General features: G+C 45.1%; 3 protein-coding genes across 3 annotated transcripts; 2 read left to right on the forward strand and 1 right to left on the reverse strand.

Annotated features, from left to right (window-relative positions):
* Positions 1–12384: 12384 nt before the first annotated feature.
* Positions 12385–15203, forward strand: LOC125944895 (myb/SANT-like DNA-binding domain-containing protein 1). The gene is made up of 3 exons (XM_049666310.1): positions 12385–13038; positions 13960–14110; positions 14768–15203. Exons 1-3 carry the CDS (start codon positions 12827–12829, stop codon positions 15176–15178), a joined length of 774 nt encoding a protein of 257 aa, XP_049522267.1. The 5' UTR covers positions 12385–12826; the 3' UTR covers positions 15179–15203.
* Positions 15204–15215: 12 nt separating this feature from the next.
* On the reverse strand, positions 15216–18709 carry LOC125945104 (putative nuclease HARBI1). Its single transcript, XM_049666683.1, has 3 exons — positions 18608–18709; positions 16219–16412; positions 15216–15874 (listed from the first exon to the last, which is right to left on the reverse strand). The coding sequence occupies exons 1-3, from the start codon at positions 18707–18709 to the stop codon at positions 15268–15270; spliced, it is 903 nt and encodes a 300-aa protein (XP_049522640.1). The 3' UTR covers positions 15216–15267.
* Positions 18710–20324: 1615 nt separating this feature from the next.
* On the forward strand, positions 20325–21587 carry LOC119449160 (tigger transposable element-derived protein 4-like). The gene has a single exon (XM_037712344.1). It carries the CDS (start codon positions 20325–20327, stop codon positions 21585–21587), a length of 1263 nt encoding a protein of 420 aa, XP_037568272.1.
* Positions 21588–23074: the final 1487 nt, after the last annotated feature.

Genomic DNA, 23074 nt, shown 5'->3' on the forward strand with positions numbered 1-23074 from the left:
GCAGTAATATGGGCCATAGGAAAATTCCGACCATACTTATACGGTAGGCCGTTCCGAGCAATCAGCGACCATCATTCGTTGTGCTGGCTTGCAAACCTGAAGGATCCTTCTGGGCGACTTGCTAGATGGAGTCTGAGGCTGCAGGAATACGACATAACGGTCGTGTATAGATCTGGTCGCAAGCACAGTGATGCTGATTGCTTGTCACGTGCTCCGGTCGAGTCTGCTCCTGTGGAAGATGGACACAACTTTCCGTTTCTTGGAGCCGTAACCACGTCTGAGATGGCCAAACATCAACAGTCTGACGCCGAGATGCTTCTACTCATCAGGCACCTGGAAGGACACCCCGTCCATGTTCCGCGAGTTTTCAAACGGGGATTATCATCGTATGTGATGAGAAATAACGTCCTCTACAAAAGAAATTTTGAGCACAGCAGAGAGAAATTCTTACTCGTCGTTCCTTCATCCTTGCAATCCGAAATCTTGGAAGCCTGTCACGATGACCCATCCGCAGGACACCTCGGAGTGAGTAGGACATTCGCTCGAATTCATGCTAAGTACTACTGGCCAAAGCTATTGAGTTCGGTGCAGCATTATGTGAGAACGTGTCGGGATTGCCAAAGACGCAAAACGCCTCCATTAAAACCCGCAGGCCTCCTTCAACCAATAGAACCCCCAGAAGCCCCGTTCGAACAAGTAGGAATGGACTTGCTTGGTCCATTTCCGACATCGTCATCAGGGAAACGATGGATTGTAGTAGCGACTGATTACCTAACCCGATATGCCGAGACAGCCTCTCTAATCAGTGCAACAGCCATTGAAGTAGCTGAATTCTTTGTCACCAACGTGGTACTTACGACATGGTGCCCCTGCAGTTATTATCACGGACCGAGGAACTGCGTTCACAGCGGATTTGACGCACTCCATTATGCAACTAACTCATACCAGCCACAGGAAAACAACTGCCTATCACCCTCAAACAAATGGGTTGACCGAGCGACTGAACAGGACGCTGACCGATATGTTGTCAATTTACGTAGACTTAGAGCACCGTACGTGGGACAAGATACTACCATATGCAACATTCGCTTACAATACCGCATTGCAAGAGACCACTCAAGTGACGCCATTTCAGCTTGTTTTTGGCCGAACAGTTACCACACCCTTAGATGCAATGCTGCCGGTAAACGATAGTGCAGAACAAAACCCTGAAATCGGCGAATTTATACAGAGGGCCGAAGAAGCACGCCAGCTGGCGCGACACCGCATTCAACAAAGACAGCGCATTGACGCCGACCGGTACAACTTGCGGCGAAGAGAAGTCGAGTATGCACCAGGTGACAGAGTATGGGTGTGGACTCCCGTACGGACGCGCGGCCTGTCCGAAAAGCTTCTGCGCCGTTATTTCGGCCCTTACAGAGTACTTCGCCGCATTAGTCCCTTAAACTACGAAGTTACGCCGGAAGGACAAGTGACCTCATCACGATGCCGACGTCGCACAGAAACTGTGCATGTGGTCAGAATGAAGCCATATTATGACAGGCAGTGAATGTTCTACCAAACACCTCTACTCAGTGCCATATACCATTTTAGTGTGGACAACAGCTTGTCAACAGTTTCGCCACTTTACGCATCGGGACGATGCGTTCTTGGAGGGGGAATAATGACACAAGACAAAAACCGTCTTTAAATAACGCGCGCAGGTTCGTGCACCCTCGAAGAGGACAGCGGCGTATTAGAAGAACAAAGACGAAGACGTAATGGCACGTGCATTCGCCGCACGCACTGGGAGATATGTGACCGTCGCCAAAAGAGGAGGAAGTGAAGCGTCGCTCGAGGAAAAGAAGGCTTCTTGATCTCCTGCTTGGAACGCTGCAGCTATTTAATTTATTTACTTGCCGGGCACAAGTTCGCCCCAATAAATAGTTATCTCAGAAGACCTTGTATCATTCGTTACAATATAACACATGGGTTCACTCCCATGTATTATGTGTTCCCATTTGATACGTAGACATCCTGTAATGTTCATGCATGTTACGTTGCATATGAATGTGGTGGTAGCGTAAATCAAGTGGTGCAGAGGCAAATTCGGAGGCACAAAATCCTGGAAGTATCCAATCTTCATTCCCGATCACGGCGGGGTTGTAGTTTTGCTGGTTTTCTAAAGTTAGCTTCGCCGCAGTACTGAAGTGCTATGCAGTGGAGCATTATAGTGGAAAGGGGCGACTTTTGGAAAATAGCACGTAATAATACACACGCGCATAGTTGTTTCTTGTGGATGTGGTGATTTCAAACGTTCATTGTTATGTTTTCCCGGGTGCTTTGACAAATTTATTAATGTGATTCTACTAGTACTACCTTTTCTATAGCCACTTTTTGTTTTATTTCCCAGGAGGATACTGTATTGTGACGTCCTAAAAAGTATGTGGTCACTTGGGAAGGGGATATTGCGACATTGTGACATTCTGGCATAGCAGCAGAGTGCAAAACCAAGTGGCTGGTGCAAGTGTCACAATGCCATATGCTCTTAGGCGAGCAAATCCTCTGTTTCTACTGTGTTGTTATATTGTGACAAAGCCAAAAATGACTGTTGCAAATCGAGTATATTAAATTAAAGCCCTGTTAGGCGTGAATTTTTCCTTGGGCTTTAGATGTACCGGACCTTCATTTAAAGCAAAAGGAAGACGAAAATATAATCGAAAAAGTGTGATCACTCAAAAGCTGTTTCTCTGGCTCCAGTTCATGTGCAGAGCTGTCAACCAACAATACAGGAGGCTACCAAGTTTCACCTCAAATTAATTTCGCCAACACTGAGTCAGCCACATGTATATTGTATAAATGCGTGTTTTATGCCAAAACATATGTACGCCTACTGAATGTGCAGTATACATACTTTGAGGCGTACAGGTTGCAATGTAGTCCACAAGAGCCTACACGAGTGCACTGTCGAGGACACGGTGGAAATGCCCACCCGGGATTCCAAGGCAATATTCAACATAAACATCCCTGAGGCCAAATACCTAGAAGAACTTTCGTAATATTTACTGCAACATCACGAGACCGTGAGTTTAACTGTGCATGCTGTGGTGGTACAGTCGAACCTCGTCATGGCGAAGTCGCACTTGACGCACAGACACCTTTATATCAAACATTATAAGCATATACATGCCGATGGTGGCGAAAAATGTTCAATTCGTTATTTCTGATCCTTTGTTATATGAGATAATTTGTTATATCGACCTTCGGCGGTATTCAACGCAGTGAACCAATGTATTGTGACATCACGAAGAAAGTCACTGGTAGACCTCTATATAAAATAGATCGCAACCAGTAGAGCCATTATTTGCAAGCGACAGAGAATAAAATATACGTTTCAGATCGAAGTATCGAAACGGAGCAACTGTAGTGCAACGGCAAATGCAGCTAAGAATTTTGCCATTCTTTAAACGTGGGAGCTCCATAAGATGCTTATTTAATAAAAAATACATGAAAAGAAATAAGACCCACTCGCATAAAATTGCAATGTGGTTTTGGCAAGTAAAACCTGAGAAACTGATTATAAGGCATGCCGCTGTAGTGGGGGACTCCAGATCAGTTTTGGCCACTTTGTGTTCCAATGCCTGGTAAACAGGCATTTGTGCATTTCGCGCCATCGAAATGCGGCCACTGCAGCCGGGATTTGATAACCATTCACATACATGCATTATAGTGATGGGCAGGCCCGGATCCAGGGGGGATGTCCGGATGTCCTGACCCCCCGCCTCAGATTTCCGCATCGGCCCCTCGCTGACAGCGGGACGGCCCTGTCGCATAAAAATATGGCCACTAGCATTCTTCAAGAGTATTTTTCGCGAGTACCAGTGATATCAGCCATGCGGAAGTAAAGCTAGCTCGCTCACAAGCTTAGTTGTATTCCATCGGGGTGTGGTGTTGCGAAGTTGCCGTAGTTATTCTCATGAACACCTCGACCTCCTGGCGCCGGCGGTGCCTTACTCGTCCCGTCGGTGGCGTCGAATGAACTAGGAGACGTCCCTTTTGCCAAGCACGCCGATGTCCGCGTGAGTGCCTTCGCGCCTGATCAACTTAGTTCCCCCTTGGGGTGTCATCGGTTGCCTCATTGGCTGTCATCGGTTCCGCGACCAACCTGCTTGATGAAAGAGATCACTTGCTGAAGTGTTCATATACAGGGTTTGTCCGAAAAGTAATGTCAGTGATTATATTGTGAAGCGACTATATGTCGCAGCGCGCTAAGACCAGTTGGGATTGCTGTAGGGGGAAGTTAGCTTACGCACGCGTGGTCGCTCAGTCGTCTGCGACCATCTGGAGAGTAAGGACAAGGTTTTACAGCGTAAGCTGTTATGGGCTCATTCCAATAGTTGTTTCGGGTCGCGATGATGCCGCCGGCGATAAAACGCGTCGACTTGCACGCGCGACAGAGTCCCAAGCAGGCCGCGTCGGGCGCGTTGCAGTGGGAGCGAATGTGACAGCTGTAGTTGCATTGTCCGCCGCTTGGCTGGGCCGAATGGCGCTAGCCATCGGCGATGGAACGTGTCGGCTTGCACGCGCGACGGCGTCCCAAGCACGTTCCTGACGCATTCACTCAAATTACTAGGTAGTACTGTCGAAACGCTCCTCTAGCTTATCCTCTAGCTTATGCTGTGACTGTGCTGCGTGTGCCGCGCAGGCCTGGCATTTTTTCGTCAACTCATTTTCATTTACCGTGCAAGCCGTAATGCAGCGCTCGTTGGAACAAAGGACCGCCATCGAGTTTTGTGTGAAACTCAGCAAGTCTGCAGAGGAAACTGTTCCTATTATAAAGACAGTTTTTGGTGATAATTGTTTGTCACAACGTCAAGTTTACCGGGGGCACAGGGTCTTTTTAGAAGATTGTGAAGAGGTCAGCGATGAAGCCCGCGCTGTACCGCCATCAACGACCATCACCGACGAAAATGTGACGCCCGCGAGAGATATTTTGTACTCAGACCCTCGTTTGAGTGTCCGTTTAGTGGCGCAGACAGTAAACATTCCAAAAAATACCGTTCTCAAGATTTTGATGAATAATTTTCAGATGCAAAAACACAGGCGCCTGTGTGTGTCACCTCTTCCTTCGTCCTTGTCTTTTTCATGCGCTATAAGCCTCACGATGTCATACCAACGAGCCCAAATCACTGCATTAGTGTTTCAGATACTTGATGGTCATTACAAACTGAAATTTTGAAAACTTTAAATCCTGACAAAATCAATCGCGCACAAAACACGGAAAGTACAGTCGAGTGCGAAAGTCTACACACCACTGCTCAAGGAAACACAAAATTAATTTCTTATAGCACAGCCGTGCAACGTGGAATTGTATTAATGCATGACACTGGTCAAATAGCCGCATGTAGGCAGTACCACTTGATTTTGGCCTTTATGCCATGCTCCGAAGAAAAAAAACATTTTTAACCGCATCTCTGGCTCTCAAGCTTTTGCACTTGACTGTACATAAAGCCTTTGCACTACAAAACGGAGTCCTTTCTAAAATTCATTTATTGTAAGGGCTGTGGATGCGTGAAACAAGCTTCCGAATGTTTTAATAATGGATAATCATGTAAAAGCATTTCAAGATGCATTGTTGAAGGTAATTGTCTCTAGTACATAATGCTACTTCAAGATGGCCGAATACGAATTGGTGCGTCTGAATGAACATGCTTGTACACTTGTATAGCTTGTATTCGTTGGACCCACCGTGGTTGCTTTGTGGTTATGGTGTTGGGCTGCTAAGCACGAGGTCGTGGGATCGAATCCCGGCCACGGTGGCCGCATTTTGATGGGGGAGAAATGCAGGAAACACCCGTGTACTTAGACTTAGGTCACATTAAAGAACCCCAGGTGGTGTAAGTTAATCCGGAGTTCCCACTACGGCGTGCCTCATAATGAGAAGGTGGTTTTGGCACGTAAAACCCCATCATTTTTTTTGTATTCTGTTGATCTGTGCTGTACTATTTGTGTTTGAATATATGCAGACATTTCAATTTGAGTGTATGTCATTTGTGAAGAGTGCTTTCTTTTCTTCTGTACTGTGCTCAAATCAGCAACTCCTGTTTTGGCACTTATGCTGACAGTATGGATAAATAAATAGATATCTGCCCATTTTTTAATATGCCCATATAATGGTGCCCTTATATACCTTATATGGCTGTATCTGCCCAATTTTTAATATTTCCAATATATGGCCCTTTTATATAATCATATTTGGAATCTTAATAAATTCAAATTAAATTCTGGGAATTAACATACCGAAACCACAATTTCATTATGAGGCATGTAGTGGTGGAGTCCGGATTAATTTTGACCATCTTGTTTTTTTAACTTGCACCCTATCCATGGTACACAGGTGTACTTGCATTTCGCTCCCATCGAAATGCGGCCGCCGCAGCCGGGATCAAATCTCACGCCCTCAGGCTTAGTAGCGCAATGCCTTAGCCATTCGCCTCCACGGCAGGTCTGGAATATTATGTTTATATCTGGTTACTACCATGTAAATTTAAACCATGTTTCATTGGTGTGTACCATACAACTTGGTTGCATTACATTAAACACCTCACTGTTCACCTGTGATCAGTGTTACATGGACCATGGGGGTGCTGTGAAGAAGCCAGATATCATTTGGCAAATCAGGCTGTCGACCCACTTGTGCATGAAACTGTATGACGAATGCACTGCAATGTTTGCAACGCCATGTAAGAACTGCCACCTTTAGTTTCAGCCCTAGGAAAAATTCTGATAAAAGTCTCAATTGGTCCTTTAAGAAATATAAGTCCCATAGCAATATATATAGGTCCCATAGCAATATATATAGGTCCCATAGCGGGATGTATAGGTCCTATAGCGGGATGTATAGGTCCCATAGCAGGATATATAGGTTCAATAGGAAGTGCTACAGGTCCTATAAAGACATATATATGCCAGTCTTTTATCAGGGCAATAAAAGTTCTACAAGACACATAAAGTGCTCTATATGACCACTAGAAGGGCTGATAGATACTTGCTTTAGACAAATAAAATGCTTTATTGGTCCCAATATATGCTATAGAAGTAGCTATATTAACTTATATTATACAGGGTGTCCCAGCTATCATGCTGTACAATTGAAAAAAAAGAGGAACGGTGTTAGGGCGAAGCGAACCTAGTGTGTATTGTTTCCAGTACAGTGGAGTAGCCGATAGTAATGTCGTGCGGCAATTCTGTTCGTATTCGCGGGCTTCTTTCACACTCGGAAAAACACATTTATGTAGCACGTACTGAGCAAGAGAAAGCTGCATCGGGTGTTTGTCATGTTGCTCTTCAACGATCTCATTGACACTTTGATAATTAGGACAGTACATCTCGAGTTAGATAATTAATTACGATTACCTAATTAAATCTCAGTAACGAAAAAATTACTGGCGGCTACTCCACTATACTGGAAACAATACGCAAGTGTTTGCTTCGTGTAACGCCGTTCCTCTTTTTTAAAATTGTGCTGCGTGATAGCTGGGATACCCTGTATATTCAAGAACTGTGAACACATTCACGCCGGTAAAAGCACATGTAGTTAAACAAGTGGTGGCTGTAGGTGAGAACATATTTGCATGTTTGTCAGCCCCTTAAGCTATTTGACACTCATCTCGTCGTAGTAGTTTTTGGCTTATATGCCAAGTCCAACTTCAGTGGTTTAATTATATCATATTGTGACAAAGGAGGAAGCCATTACATTTTCCACTCATGTTCTGTCATGTTCTTAAACTATAATTCATGCCCCAAAAACCAAGCATTACTGATAGCTTTTTGAAACAATTAAAGCTAATTCAGTCAGGGGGTTCAAGTTGTAAACCAATTCTGAAACAATATACTTACTACACGCTATGGTAGTGAAAGTAAAACATACGTGGGATAGGTGGATACTTTCCGCATGTGAAAATACGATGTATGTGCAATACAGGCTTCGAAAGTTTGGCATGTCATTTTACAACTGTACTTCTTAAACTATGTTCAAAGTAATGAGCACAAGTGCTGGTTGTTCTAAAAACAGAGAAATGGGTATTAAGTACTGATTTTTTCTTTCAAAGTTTATTATGATCAAGATATTTGTACAAAGACAGACTTACGAAGAATGGTACATTATGTTTCACATAAACATGACTGTGTTGTTTCCAGCCAAATGGCATAACTGAAATGTGAAAAAGTTCTCATTAGTGAGTTGCGCCACCATTTACCCGAGCACACGAGGGTTGGACCCTCCCGCGTCTAACCGTGCGCGGCTTAGCCATGTCCGGGGAAAAGAGGGTCCTGGGGGTTGAGCTGATGCCGAGTGTTTGGACCTTTAATGCCCCTCGGCGGAGGCAACACACCCCTTTGGCCTCGGCTTCACGTAGACGGCACCCCCGGACTGACCCTCCCGGGGGAAATCGGTGGTCGCCTTTTCCTGTCCCTCTCCTAAATCTTTTGCTTTCCTATCAACTTACCTTTCTGTCCTGTCGTCTCCTTTCTTGGTCAGTATACTGTCTATCATAAAGACCGAGACGATGCTGTTGTGTCGTCCGGTGGTGTAGCAATAGTTGCCGAGAAGTCAGTGGCTTGTCGAAATGTGGCCCTTCAGACGGCCCTTGAGGCAGTGTCAGTTCGGGCCATTCTATTTAACAGACTAGTAACTGTCTGTTCCATTTATATACCCCCCAATCATCACCTTGAAAAAACTTTTATGACCTCATTTACTAGCTTCCCGAGCCTTGCATTCTCGTGGGAGATTTTAACGCCCACAACTCGTGGGGAGATTCGAGATGCGACGTGAGAGGTCGACTCATTGAAAATTTTCTTCTGACCTCTGGTGCCTGCCTTTTTAATAAGGAGGAGCTGACCTACTACAATGCCCAACACGATTCGTACTCATCGATAGATCTAGCAACTGGATCTGCTTCTCTTCTGCCTGACCTTGAATGGAAGGTCATTAACAATCCTTTAGGAAGTGACCACTTCCCCGTAACTTTAAATTTAATAACGCAGCATGATAACCCTCCCTATATTCCTCGATGGAATTTAGCATCGGCTGACTGGGAGCGTTTTAAGGAATCAACTTATTTACCACGAGATTTTATAAACAGTTTTAGTATCGACAATGCTGTCGCATATTTTACTGCTTTTATTATTGATGCTGTTAAAAAATGTATCCGACAAACGAATGATGGTTCACTTAAAAGACGTGTTCCCTGGTAGAACGAAGACTGCAGAGAGGCGCGAAAGAGGCAGAATAAGGCATGGGGCATATTGCGTAGATCTCCAAATGCAGAAAATCTCATTCAATTTAAACACATGAAATCTCAGGGAAGGCGGACACGACGTCAGGCAAAAAGAGAAAGCTGGATGAGGTTTCTATCGGGTATAAATTCATACACAAAGGAGGCAAAAGTGTGGAACGGCTTAAGAAAGCTAAAGGGGCAAAAATTGATCCGTTGCCTCTTGTGAATGACCAAGGGAATACCTTGCAGGACCAGGCAGACCGTCTTGGGGAGCACTTTGAGCGTGTTTTAAGCTCAATCCATTGTTCGCAATCCTTTCTTAAATATAAACAAAGAGAAGAATGTAAGCCATTCGTACGCAAATGTTGACAGATAGAACCGTATAACCGTCCTTTCAGTATTGCCGAATTGAGAGCTGCCTTGATCGCATGTAAGAGCTCTGCACCGGGACCCGATAGAGTCATGTATGCCATGATTAAGGACGTACACCCTGATACACAACTGACACTACTCGCACTTTTCAAAACTATTTGGGCTGCCGGATACCTTCCGTCCGCATGGAAAGAAGCGATTGTGGTCCCTGTATTGAAGCAAGGTAAGGATCCTTCCTCGGCGGCAAGTTACCGTCCCATAGCTCTCACAAGTTGCATATGTAAGCTATTTGAAAAAATGGTTAATCGACGACTCGTACATTTCCTTGAACTGAACAAAATGCTTGATCCCTATCAGTGTGGCTTTAGAGAAGGGCGATCCACAACTGATCACCTTGTGTGCATTGAAGGAATTATCCGGGACGCATTGGTACATAAACAGTTTTTCTTATCGGTATGCCTCGATATGGAGAAGGCGTACGACACAACCTGGTGTTACAGAATCTCGAGAGACTTGTCGCGAATGGGCATCCATGGCAATATGCTAAGCCTAATAGAAAGCTATTTGTCTAATCGTACCTTCCGCGTCAGAATCTGCAATGTATTGTCACAATGTGTTCCGTCTACGTCGACGACATACAAATAAGCTTCAACGGTAAAATCACAAGCGGTAAAAATCACTTGGATAAACAAGAACAAGAGGTTCGCTGCTTTTGGTACAAACTGAAATGTGAGAGGCAAAAAAATCTCGAGTAGTAATTAATTCTTGGCATCCGAGGATAGCATTAGAGCTGCCTGTGTCAAATATCCTGTTATTGAAAAAAATCTGCCAGATGTACTAACAAAGATAGAAAACTCCTTTGAGGCCTTTTATATTGCACAGAGTGAACTGCTTGTCCTGTGATGAGTGCTCTATAATATTCAACAAGTGTTTCTGGTGGACAGTCAAGTCTCTCGACGACATAGTGTTAGTCCGCACCAGTGCTAAGTCTGCCAATTCCTAGCAACACTGTTTCACTGCTAGTGCTTGATTTTTGCAAAGTGAAGTAGCTCTGTGACTGGTGAAAGGTGCAAGCTGTAGGGGAGAGTTTTTAATTTTCTTAGAAGTACATAGTGCTCCAAAATTTGGAGGGGAACTCCGCAGGCCCCGGCAACAAGCTTAACAAGAATGCTATTCCCATTTTCAAATACAAACGAAGAATGAGACCAAAGTGGACCAAGTTTAGCAACACTTTTTGGCAAATGGAAGAGCTGATGGACATTGAATGTGATAGAAGTTCCATATAATGTCTGCGTGTGCGCCACAAACTGAGAGAGCATCAGATGAAGTTATGATGTCGCTGTCGCCTAAGTCGTTTTTTAGAAGAATATTAATTCCTTGCACAAGTAAGCTGTAATGGTTGAGATACTTTGTGGGCAAAATACCACTGAGACATGGGAGAGAATAATGCAACTACCACCACTTTTATTCACTTGCTTTCCAAATTGTGTAGTCTGATAATTTGCGAGGCAAGCGGGTAAACCAATTTGGTGTCTTGATGGCTAAAATTCGTGAGTATAGAAGTTCCATTGTTTGTCTTGAGCTAATGTAATATTCGCACCCAGCAGATTGCAGCCACAAAGCACAAAACTGTTTTGTTATGCCTTCAAGAACAACATGCATATAATCTGGACAAGTTACCCAAACAACATCATAGGCTTGCCTTGAAAGCACCGCTGAACCTTTCACTCCATTGACTGGAGCACCACAGTGCCTTGCTCGCTTCGCATCTTGCTTCATTCTGGCAGTGGTCCTTTCAGCAGCAGCTTCCTGTGCACTATTGCCAGGTAACACATAGCGAAGGGCACCTATAAAATCAATGTGCCTATGACATATGACCACATATCAAAGAACGATAAAATAGGATAATACAAAATGAGACGAAGTGCAAATGCTCACCATCAAGAAACGTTCCTCGCTCCAAGCAGAAGCTACAACCAGAATGTCCATTGAACTGCTTCATTTGAAGAATGAGGGCACGAGCAGGGGCATCAACACAGACGCATACCATACACACCACAGATATCAGGACATGAGAGCCACACCTCCAGACAACAGGGCTAATTTCCTCGAGTTCTTTAACAAAGGTTCCAAAGAAAACCTGCATGTCTGGGTGGCCACGGCCAAACCAAAGTCCAGCCAAAAGCACATTGCTCCACCTCAGAAATATTGGAAGCTCGTTAACCACGAACTGGATTGGCCACAGGCTGTCTTTTGAAGAGTTGAAAACTCTTGCACCATCTGTGTTAACTGTGATTGTGATGTCGGCCCACTCCGAGTGCTTTCGGCATTTCTTCAGTAACGCTCCGTCGGTGATGTCTTTCATACATGATGCATCTCCACGACTACTCAGTTGATGGAATAATGCTTTTGCTATTGATTCGCTCCGAAGGTCCTCCAGCTCCAGGCTAGTATAGTGATGTCAGCTGTGGGTTCTTACACGTTTTGGCAATCGGCCGTGGTTTATTTATGGGGCTACTGCATTTTTTTCCTTTTTCTGTGTGGCACGGATGCACTTGATACCCCTACAGATCCATTTGTAGAAGAAACGATTCGTCCAAACAGGATCTCTGTTTAATACTTCATTATTAGTCAACATAATTATGGGAGTTCTGTAAATCTCTACATAATCCTCATACTTTTTGTTGACACTCAATGTGTCTCCACCAAGGAGCATTTTGACAGTCTCGTATGCACTAGTTTCAATTTTATACCCCTGTCACACGGGACAACTTAAGTGCACTTTGAGCGAGTGCACTTCGCCCCGAGTGTCATTCGCAAGCTGTCACACGGGCACGCGTAGTGACACTTGCTGCAAAGCGCACTCTCTGGCGAGTGCGTTCGCCAAACACACTTCGCTCCGCCGAAGTGCGTAGTCTCGGCAACAGGGGCTCATAAACAAATAAACTAATATCAAAATCCGAGTCAGTACTCTTTTTTAAACGATGTTTTCATTATTAGAAATACTAATACGTATTAAAAAGTACTTTACAAAAACAATTACTAGTTTACTATTCTCGCTCTCAGGCTGTTGACAGTCACGGCCGCTGGGGGCGTGCTCGGAGCATGCCAGAGCACATGGCCGCGCACGCCGCGATGTTTACTTCGTTGCAAATGTGTAGGCAGTGTAGGCTAGTCTGTCATCCCCGCCACGTGCAATGGACTCAAGCAGTGCCTCGAAGACAACGTGGTCCGACGCAGAAACGAGGGCAATCATACACCTCTGGGAGGAACACTTGCCAGACCTACGCCGTGCGAAGCGCAATTTGAAGGTGTATGCTGCGATCGCGGAGAACCTACAAGCGTTAGGTTTTGACAAGAGTACGAAGGAGGTGAAGAAAAAGATAGAAAATCTAGGAAACAAATACAGGTAAGCCTTCAAACATTTCTCAAACATATCATCTTGCCTGATTCGTGTGCTGTCATGTGTTTATTGTGGGATGCTCTTTCGCGGGGACTACAGCCGTCGATGACAGTCTTTGTTTTGCTTGCCACTGTTTTTTTGGGAGCGCTTTCAGGGACCGCTGCATCCACATAATCAGTTTTTTTTAACTTTGAGGAACCTCTGGATAGATGCCCCTTTAAGCGAAGCGTCGCCTAAGGTAAAATTTATGGGTGTTTCGCAGTTATCTTGCCTAGAAACGGCCTGACGCCATAGGGGACTCCGCTCCGCATTGACCTCACTCTGTCTGCACGGTGTTGGATTAAACTGCGCTTGACTGCAGTGTGCATGAGGACGCGGGATCAAATCCCGGCCGCGGCAGCCGCATTTTGATGGAGGCGAAATGCAAAAACGCCCGTGTGCATACGTTATAGCACACGTTAAAAAAACCCAGGTGGTCAAAATTCATCCGGAGCCCTCCACTACGGCGTGCCTCATAATCAGAACTGGTTTTGGCACGGAAAACCCCAGAAAAAAGAAAGAACACCGGTGTGCATGTTGCTATCGCTTTTAGAGCATTTAGAGTACCGGCATTGAGGGACGCGATGACTTGGGCAGTATTTTCTCTCACTACTTTGTTTACTACATTCAGAACAGGCTCCGGGTTCTCTCTGTCCCGCTACTTCTGCTCCATTTGCACAAAGCGGCTATTTACGCTCTCCTGTGCATTTGTCTGCTCTTTTTGCATGAGCTTTTTGTCCTTAATCCGGCAACACATTTGAGATCTCGCGCGGGAAACATTTGCGAAACAGGTATTGCTGTTAACGGTCCAGAGCGACTACTATTATCAGCAAGGACAACGGTACCGTGACGAATACAACTGTATTCCCTGCTTACTTTTGCTTGCAGGCTCATCAAGCGAAAAGACACCGGAACTGGCTCAGGGGCCATAAGTTGGCCCTATTATTGGGAAATACATCGTTTTTTGGGCACACTGCCACTTCACGACCAAACACTGGCCCAAGAAAGCAGTTGCTGCCAAACATCCCCGGCAGAAGTGGTGAGTGTGCTAGTACCTTTCGTGATTTATTCCCTTCAGCGGGTAGTTATGTCGATCAATTCAAGATGTAATTTGTTCATATTGATTTTTCGTTGCCTTTAAAGTAAACTGCACAAGAAAGAAACGTGTTATGCAACTTTTGCTGTCAGTGGGACTGTAATTTCATCGTCTGAACTTGAGCTAGTTGCTACATTTTCATAATTACAAACAGCGTAAAATAAAGCGGGACAAGAAAGATTAGACCGGATGAACGCTGAATAGAAGAAAGTGCATTTTTTTTAAATTTTAGGTGTACTGCAGTCGGAGAATCAAGCAGGTGGGCATGTGCTCCAAAAAAACCTAAATGGGGTTCAAATTCTTTTGAACCATGTGTGTATTTTGCCTTTTATCCTGAGCTTATATACCACATGTCGAAGCTAATGGTGTTTGGTCATCTGTCCCTTTCCGGCATAACACAACTTTTGGCCGAATTACTCAGATAATTGGGCACAAAACAAAACTTACTTCATTTGATGTCAGTTTATATAGGCAATACTGTGCCACTTCAGCTTAATGTAAATAGTTACTTTAAGAGCAATAAAATCGTGCTATATGTGAGCACATACACTGGTGCAGTTAACCGAATGGAAAACAATGCGCATTTCTTGTGTTTTGCAGATCCTTGAAGGAATAGCAAGGGGGGACCCCTTGCAAGACAACCAGTCAAGTGACGGGTGCCCGTCACCTCTCCCTGGGATGGCATGCTGCCCCCCACCATGTGCATCGCCACCTGAGGCAGGGAACTCTTGTCTGCAATCCCCCCCTGACACAGGAACAGCTGGCCCCAGCTGCGAAGCTGGATTGGATGTCAGCTGTACAAATCCAGCAACCAAAAAACGGAAGCGGCAACCAGCTCCGTCCACCCTCGTGATGCAGCTGCTGGACGAGCAGCGCCAGCTTCGTATTTCCTCGGAGCCGAGGAAAGATAGGGAGCTGCAGCTCAGAGAAGAACAGCTCAAGGTGTTCAAGCAGATAGCCAGCATTGATGAAAGATTGCTGTCTGTGCTGGAGAAGCTGGCAAATAAATGAACTGTGAATACATCAGGAGAAATTTCATGCATGTTTTATTGTGCACAACAACACTAGCTATGGCAAACATCTAAATGCATGTTTACATTTCAAACATCTGAACTAGCTCCCAAGGAATGAGGAGCTCGCTTTGAAAAGTATTTTGCGAATGCAGTCCTTGTTTCTTCACCCACTTCTGTGTGAGCTTGTGTGTTGTGAAAAGGCTGTACATAGAGAGCGGCCAGTTGTTGTGCTTCCTGCTCCCATGGCTGCTCGACATTGTCCCGAAACTCCTCGCAGATGTTGTGCAAAATGCAACAAGCCCTGATTGCTTTTCTTGAGTTAGGCAGGCGGCATTCTGTTCTTTTTGCAACAAACCGGAAACGAGCTTTCATTCTTCCAAACGCATTCTCTACTATTCTTCTTGTTCTTGAGAGATTGTAGTTAAATACTTGTTGTGGTGTTCCATCTTGAGGATTTGCATAAGGCTTCATCAGGTTCTGCGTCAAAGGAAATGCCTGATCGCACAATATGACGGGTGCAACACTAGTGCCCTCAATGATTGCGTGAGGAGTCTTGAAGTGAGCACTCTCAACAAGGTTTTTGAGTTCCGAGTCTGCATACACACTTGCGTCATGGCACCTCCCCGGGCTTCCAACCCGGATATACCTGAACCGATACCTGTGGTCCACTAACGCCAGCAGTATAATGCTGTACCTGCGTAAAAAAAAAGTAAGTTTCCAAGTAAATTTTCAGCAATTCTGAAGAATAAGGGAACCTTATTAAAAAACAAAGCTGGCTTAAAAACACACAGCATATATAAACAGTGACACAGTAGTGTTTGCCTGATTCAACAATGATAAAATGGGTGTCGACGCAGGAAAACAATTATCTACTAGACACAAAATTACCGTTCTATAACTTCGTGGCAACGCGCAAACAAGAATATTACGCGTTCACTTCAATACACTCTAAAGTTGTACTTCTCAGGTTGACCACTGCGTTATATCTTTTTCTCGCGAGCAACAAATTGCTATGACAAAATATTTAGAACAACCTACCACCCTTTGTAGTTGTAGTAGTCGGTTGCGTGCTCCTTCGGTGGCGACACAGGGAAATGACATCCATCGAGGGCTCCTACAGCTTGGGGGAAGCCCGTCACGGCAAAAAATTCTCTGACGTGGTCGGGCATGTCGTTGCGGCGCACCATGCAGAGCCACTGGCCTTCCAACTGCTCAATAACAGCTGTGCAGAACTGTCTCCACAGCACATTCACAGTTGAACGACCGACAGCAAATAAATGGGCTATCGTTCTGTCTTCAGCGGACGAACACAATCGATAAAGTCCAATAGCGACTCTTTTCTCCACAGAGATGGCCGTGCGCATTTGTGTGCTCAGGCGGTTCAAAACACCAGCCAGTGACTCAACAAGGTACCTGAATGTACTCGGAGTCACGCGAAATGCCTGCTTGAAGTGAAAATCCGTCAGGTTAGGCAGCGTGTCCTCGAACCAGCGTTCATTTCTTTGGAATGTCCACACCAAGCGGCGCACAGAGGGTACACTTTGAGCTAAAACGGCAGCTAGGGTAAAGGAGTTTCCAAGTAGCTGTTCCTCGATGTCCCTTGAAATATCCGCTTCTCTGTCAATTTCACTTTGCAGCATGATACACGCATGAAAGCGCCTCATTCGGGAGCAAATAAGTGCTGCCAAAAGACGGTCCGAGTTGCCCATCACTATTTTCTGTACCATCTGCAACGAAATCCGCCATTTTGAATGCGCTCGCCTTGGATACGACGCCGTCTTGTCTTGGCTCGTGATGATCGATAGCGCTAACCGATTGCAATGATTCACTTCATTTGCGCCTAAATTTCATTCTAAATGCTGTTCATATATATAATACGTTATTACTCAGCAAGTATTGCCTAAAATAACAAATGTGTATTGTGCTACTGACTCACCCATCGCCATCACCACCACGTTCGAAGTGCACTTCTCTTTCTCGTGTAGCAGCGCGCAGCCAAAGTGACACTCTGTGCGCCAAAGTGCACTTGCTCAAAGTGCACTTTACTTTGCCAGTGTGACAGGGGTATTAGGTTCATTCCAAAGTATGACTCTTCGACTGTCAGTCTTGGAATGGAAAACTAGTGTTACGGTTAAAATTGCCCATTTGTCCGGTATTTAAATAAAATGTCCTAATGGCATCAAACACATAGTTTTGACAGAACTCGGTGAAGAGATGACATATATACAGTTTTTCTTTGGTAGAGTCGTTTCCATTACTGCATATACTTCATTTACAAATTGTTCAATTTTGCCATCTGTTTGTATTTCCAAAATTCTTTGAATCATAACCACGCTTTTTGTCATGGACAAATATGAGCTCATAGGAACAAACACTGGATTGGGTTGAATCACATCATAATGGTGACAGAAGTCTTCAAATGACCAATATGAGAGTTCTGTTTTTCACTTCCTTACAGCCAGATTATACTCACTATCTACAGCACTATAACTAGAAACAGGACCATTAACCCATTCTAGAGTGCGACAGCTGGTTTTTCGGTGGCGACACACAGATCTGTCTAAGGAAGTTATAAATGCTATTGACAGTAGAGTCCTGTGCACGTTTCTTTGGTTGCTCTATGGGTTGATGCTCAAAGCTGTCTCGTTCAATGTCTGCAGGAAAACTTGAAGTGGCAGATGGCTTCTCGAGCTTGAAATCGGCACAGTATACTTGAGTAGTAGAGGGCCAAACTGGCCTGGCTCTCATGTATCGTCAGGTCTTGAGCTCTCCACATTTTCACCTATAACATGAATAGAAATAAATACATGCAATGTATAGCACAGAAACAATAAGAAATCATAAAATTATATCAGTCACTTGTAGGAAGTGTGATGTCAACGGGGGCACATCCCACCTTGAATAAACAACTGCCGGGGGTGACGCATAAGGTAGTCGAGCAGATTGGCAAAGTGGCGTTCTGACAGTTTAGCCAGCTGAATTGCTTCACTTCTGCTGGGTAATGTCCCAGGTAGGACCAGCTCGTTAGAACCGTCGCGTCGATGAATGCTAATGAGCCACATTCCGTTGGACTTTCGAGTTGTTGAAAGTTGCTCCAATAGCATATGAACTCCTCTACCATCTGGATCTGGTAGGATATCGTGTATAATGCGGTTTGTGTTGCTAACGACTGCATTACAGTGATTATAGAGTTCCCGCATGCTCCGTCCGTTGAAGAATTCATTTCTCCACCGCACGGAATGAGTCGATGCAGCACGAAGTAAACCACTCGAAGCAATTCTGCCCACACTTTTTTCTTCTTCTGGAACTTCCGCTTGACGATTATTCTTATGAACTGGCTGGTTTTCCAAATCAAGTACTCCCAGTATTCGTCGCTTTTTTGGTGTCGCAGTTTTGTCAAGAACATCACAAGCCCGTGTATCGGCACTCTGTGCATCTGGAGTTCTGGATCTTCGCACATGTTCAGAAAGTTCCAAAAACTCGCTATTTCCTGCTCCATCACTTCGTAGTCCGGCACATCGATCCCCATCATTGGATTCGCATTCGGAAGGTAGTTTTGGAGAATCCAGAGATTGCCACGGTTGCCCGATGTCCACCATGTCGGAGGGGAGCTGAGAGTCTTCGTTGTATAATTCATTATGCAAATTTTGCGTTGCCCACCCTCTTTGCCAGTCGTAATATCCGTCGTCTTTCAATATTTCAATAACTAATTTAGGACTCTTCGGTGGTGTTTTAGTACAGTCAACTAAAGCGGCAGCAGAAGCAAGAGCTTCGTCCAATCTGTCAGACGCCCAGTCGTCGTCCATGTTTTATAGAGGGCGCTTCGTCGTGTTTCACTTATATGTATCACTGAGAACCGACCGACTCACCCCACCAAAACGTACCCACATCATATGAACCGACCGTTGCGAACAAACAAGGTCATCGCTGTAGAGAGCTAAAGGCTGGAACCGCTACAACGGAGTGGCACCACCCACATAATCCACTGCCTTCACAGCGAGCTATTTATTTTAATCTTTTATCTTATCTATTTGATTATATTATCTTTTGATTATAGATAAGATTATCATATCTAGTAGATGATACAGTTTGGGCACCACTGTGCCACGATTGTGAATATGCGGGTGGTGCCACTCCGTGGTAGCGGTTCCAGCCTTTAGCTCTCTACAGCGATGACCTTGTTTGTTCGCAACGGTCGGTTCATATGATGTGGGTACGTTTTGGTGGGGTGAGTCGGTCGGTTACTCAAGTGCCGCTTGAGCCGGCGCCTTATCAGTATATATCAGGTCTTATCATATGCCGCTCCTACAAGGTCACAACTACTTCGGCCCCAGCAACGTCTTATCTAACAAAGGTCCGACCGATAAGGACGACGAGTACGCAAGGGCACACGATTACGCTTATGCAGAGGCAGAAAAAACTGGTGATTGCTGTAGTACGTATGGCTGACTTAGAATTTATTAGTAAAACTTTTGAAGAAGGAAAAAGCTTCCACAGGCCTGGCTAGGAACAATCGGAATTGGTGGTAAATATGTTAGAAACTGTATTTGGTGTACAATATCCTAAATTAAAGAAAATTGTAGATTTAGATAATAAACTGCGTACACTTTGTAGTCGCTTCAATGGTTTTCAATGCTTATTTACAACTAATAAATTGTTAAAGCATTCCTTAAAAAAAACCAAGTAAGCAATTATTTAAGAACACTGCTGCAGCGTCCGATTTACATACAGTAAAAGCTCGTTAATTCGCACCTCGGTAATTCTAATTTTTGAATAATTCGAACTAAGTGGCACAGTCCGGCCATACTCCATAGAGCCCCATGTATTGAAAAGCTCGTTATTTCGAATGCTAATCCGGCCCGCCACGGATAATTCGAACTGCGCGCCGCTGTAGCCAGCTCGCAGTCTCTGCTGTTAAGCGACAGATGGCGCGACATACACTATCATCATCGCGTGTTTTTAGGGGGCAGCACTTGCGTTTATTCACAAATGCTCTGCCGCATCGTCATGGACAGCGGGATACGCAGTGCGTTCGGTGGCAACCCCGAAATCGGCCATTCTCTCCGTCGCCAGTGCAATCGCTTTTAAGCCTCTCTTTTGTTCTGTACGCGTCCGTCGCAGACCGACACTGCTCGCGTGCCGCTATGACGTCGCGTGGAAAATACCATGCCAAAACGTTGAAGGAAAAAGTGGAAATTCTGCGGGAAGTGGATGCAGGGAAGCAGAGTAAGAATGAAATTGCCAAAAAGCACGATATACCGAAAAGCACGCTGTCGACCTACATCCGCAATAAGAAGACTATTGAGGACTCATACGCGACTGAAACTTTCGCCAAGGATCGGAAGAGAATTCGTACAGCAAAGCACCCGGACCTGGAGACAGCGTTTCTCGCATGGATTGAGGAAAAACGGAGCCAGGATATCCCATTGAGTGGCCCCGTCATTGTAGCGAAGGCGGCTGATTTCGCACTACGTCTGAACGTCTCCGACTTCGCCGCTTCAGACGGATGGTTTCACCGCTTCAGGGACAGACACGACCTTGTTTTCCGCAGTGTGTGCGGCAAAGCCGTAGACGCGGAAACCTGCACCGTGTGGCGGAATGGTGCGCTGCTAGACCACCTGAACAGGTACGCACCATCCGATATTTTTAATGCCGATGAGACCACCTTGTTTTTTAAACTCTTGCCGGACAAAACGATCACCTACAAGGGGGACGTGTGCGCAGGCGGCAAACGTTGCAAAGAGTGGGTGACGGTGTTGCTTGGGGCCAATATGACTGGAACCGAGAAGCTCCCCCTATTTTTGATAGGGAAGTCGCAAAAGCCTCGATGTCTTAAGAAGATCCGCACGCTGCCGGCCGACTATGCAGCAAATAAGAAGGCCTGGATGACGGGCGAGCTTTTCAAGCAGTGGCTGAGGAAACTCGACCGAAAATTTGAGCTCGGCAAGAGGCAGATTCTCCTCCTCGTCGACAACTGCTCGGCGCACAAGGTGGAAGTCAAGTTGAGAGCCATTGAGCTGGTTTTTCTTCCGGCTAACACCACTGCGGCTCTTCAGCCTATGGATCAGGGTGTTATAAAAGTTTTGAAAAGCTTTTATAGACGCCACGTTCTCGAGAAGTTGCTCCTGTGCTCCGATAATGAGAAGAGCTACACCGTCACTCTGCTCACAGCCCTGTACATGCTTGTGCGTGCCTGGAATCAGGTAACCACAGAAACAATTGCAAATTGTTTCCGGCACTGTGGTTTCGGAGCCCTTAACGCAGACGCAAATGAAGTTGAAGAGGACGTCCGCGCTCCGGTTCATGTACGGGAGGTGCTCGGCGATGTGGACTTCGGCGACTACGTGAATGTCGACAGCTGTGCGGCGGTGTGCGGTGCCGTGACCGATGATGAAATCATCGCCTAAGTCGTCGGCGAAGACGAAAACCCAGCCGTGGACGATGACGACGCGAATGATGAAGATGATGATGATGTTGGTGAAACACCAGTACGACCTTCGTTGGCACAGGTGATGGATGGACTAAATCACGCCCGGCTTTTCTTCAGTTTCGAAGAAGGCGAAGACGATGCTTTCCGGCTCATTTGAGCTCTGGAAGATAAAGCGGCAGCAATTGCTTTCAGACGCAAAAAGCAGAAAACCATTACGAACTTTTTTTGCAAATAAATGTACCTAGAGGTGCTCTACCTTTTTTTTGTCATCAGATGTGGCTTTCTTTAATCACTTTCGTTAGTTCGAATTTCGGTTAATTCGAACTCGTTAAGTGTCTCCGTGAAATTCGAATTAACGAGCTTTTACTGTACGTGTGTGCTAAGCTTATGTCTGTTAAAACAAAAAAGAGAAGTGTGTACTATTAACTATAGTGCGATTTGATGGCATGTAAAATAACCTAAAATATTCATTCCCCATTGCCAATACGGCTAACCAGGTCTACTGGATGGTGAAAAATCCGTTAGCCTGCCCAGTTACAGTGAAAACAGCTGAAGCAGTAGTGTGTGCATGCATGTGAATTTTGAGAGTTGCGCAACTGAACTTTCGAGGAGTGGGGCAAGGAAACAAACAACAGGCTCTGCACCGGTGCCGTGGCTTTATTTCACTGAAATACACCACTTTCTGGGGACGCTGCCAGCGAACGACCACTCTCTTGTAGAACAAAGTACAGGGCACATAAATTCCACAGTTGAAGAGGCAAGTTCGTTGTGATCCACTTGTACAAATGCATGCCCATAAATGTGCATGAAGCAGACTCAGCAGGGTGTGTGGTTTTAAATGCATGACAATGGACAACTCGCCCTGTTTGCAAATTCATGCCTGAAAACGCAAACAAAACAAATTGCCAGTCAAGGCAGGAGAAGTGTTTCTGAAAATTTTTTTTATTCGGAAGCATGCAAATTATATACATCCATGCAGGCAACTTTGTGTTTAAATGCTTTCTTTTGTTGCTACTGCCAAAAGATAACTTGTGAAGCAACATGATGATCCTGCTAGCATGCTGTCATTGAGTGACATAGATAGTTTAACTTAAAAACTGTTTTGCATTTCACAGAAACGTGAAAAAGGAAAAAAGGTGGACATGTATGCGTACAAGTGGACAATGACGAGCAGCACAGTAAACTGAACACTGCCATGCTACTTAACCCAGCTGCTTTGTAGATAGGTGGCCATTCACCAGCGTATGGCACTACATCACAAACTTCAGTGACATTCACACTGGCGATAATATTCTACAAGGGCTCCTCTAACGTCTGGTCTGCTTCCAACTTGCACATCTGTACATTGTTCTGGTTGCACATAGAGCATGCTTTCAATCTTAGACTCGTGCAGCCACTGCTGTGGAAGAGCATCTGAACAATGCTCACATATATTGTGCAGCACACAACATGCCCTTACCATCA

The sequence above is a fragment of the Dermacentor silvarum genome, chromosome 4 (assembly GCF_013339745.2).
Source record: "Dermacentor silvarum isolate Dsil-2018 chromosome 4, BIME_Dsil_1.4, whole genome shotgun sequence".
In the NCBI taxonomy this organism is placed as follows: domain Eukaryota; kingdom Metazoa; phylum Arthropoda; class Arachnida; order Ixodida; family Ixodidae; genus Dermacentor; species Dermacentor silvarum.

Excerpts from the sequence above, each read along its gene's own strand:
- LOC125944895 (XM_049666310.1), top strand. The coding sequence starts at position 12,827 with ATGGACTCAAGCAGTGCCTCGAAGACAACGTGGTCCGACGCAGAAACG. Across the intron at positions 13,039-13,959 it reads AATCTAGGAAACAAATACAG|GCTCATCAAGCGAAAAGACA; the intron begins GTAAGCCTTCAA and ends TTTTGCTTGCAG. Across the intron at positions 14,111-14,767 it reads AAACATCCCCGGCAGAAGTG|ATCCTTGAAGGAATAGCAAG; the intron begins GTGAGTGTGCTA and ends TGTGTTTTGCAG.
- LOC119449160 (XM_037712344.1), top strand. The coding sequence starts at position 20,325 with ATGACGTCGCGTGGAAAATACCATGCCAAAACGTTGAAGGAAAAAGTG.
- LOC125945104 (XM_049666683.1), bottom strand. The coding sequence starts at position 18,709 with ATGGGGATCGATGTGCCGGACTACGAAGTGATGGAGCAGGAAATAGCG. Across the intron at positions 16,413-18,607 it reads CAGAACTCCAGATGCACAGA|TTCTGCACAGCTGTTATTGA; the intron begins GTGCCGATACAC and ends CTGTGGAGACAG. Across the intron at positions 15,875-16,218 it reads TACTACAACTACAAAGGGTG|GTACAGCATTATACTGCTGG; the intron begins GTAGGTTGTTCT and ends TTTTTTACGCAG.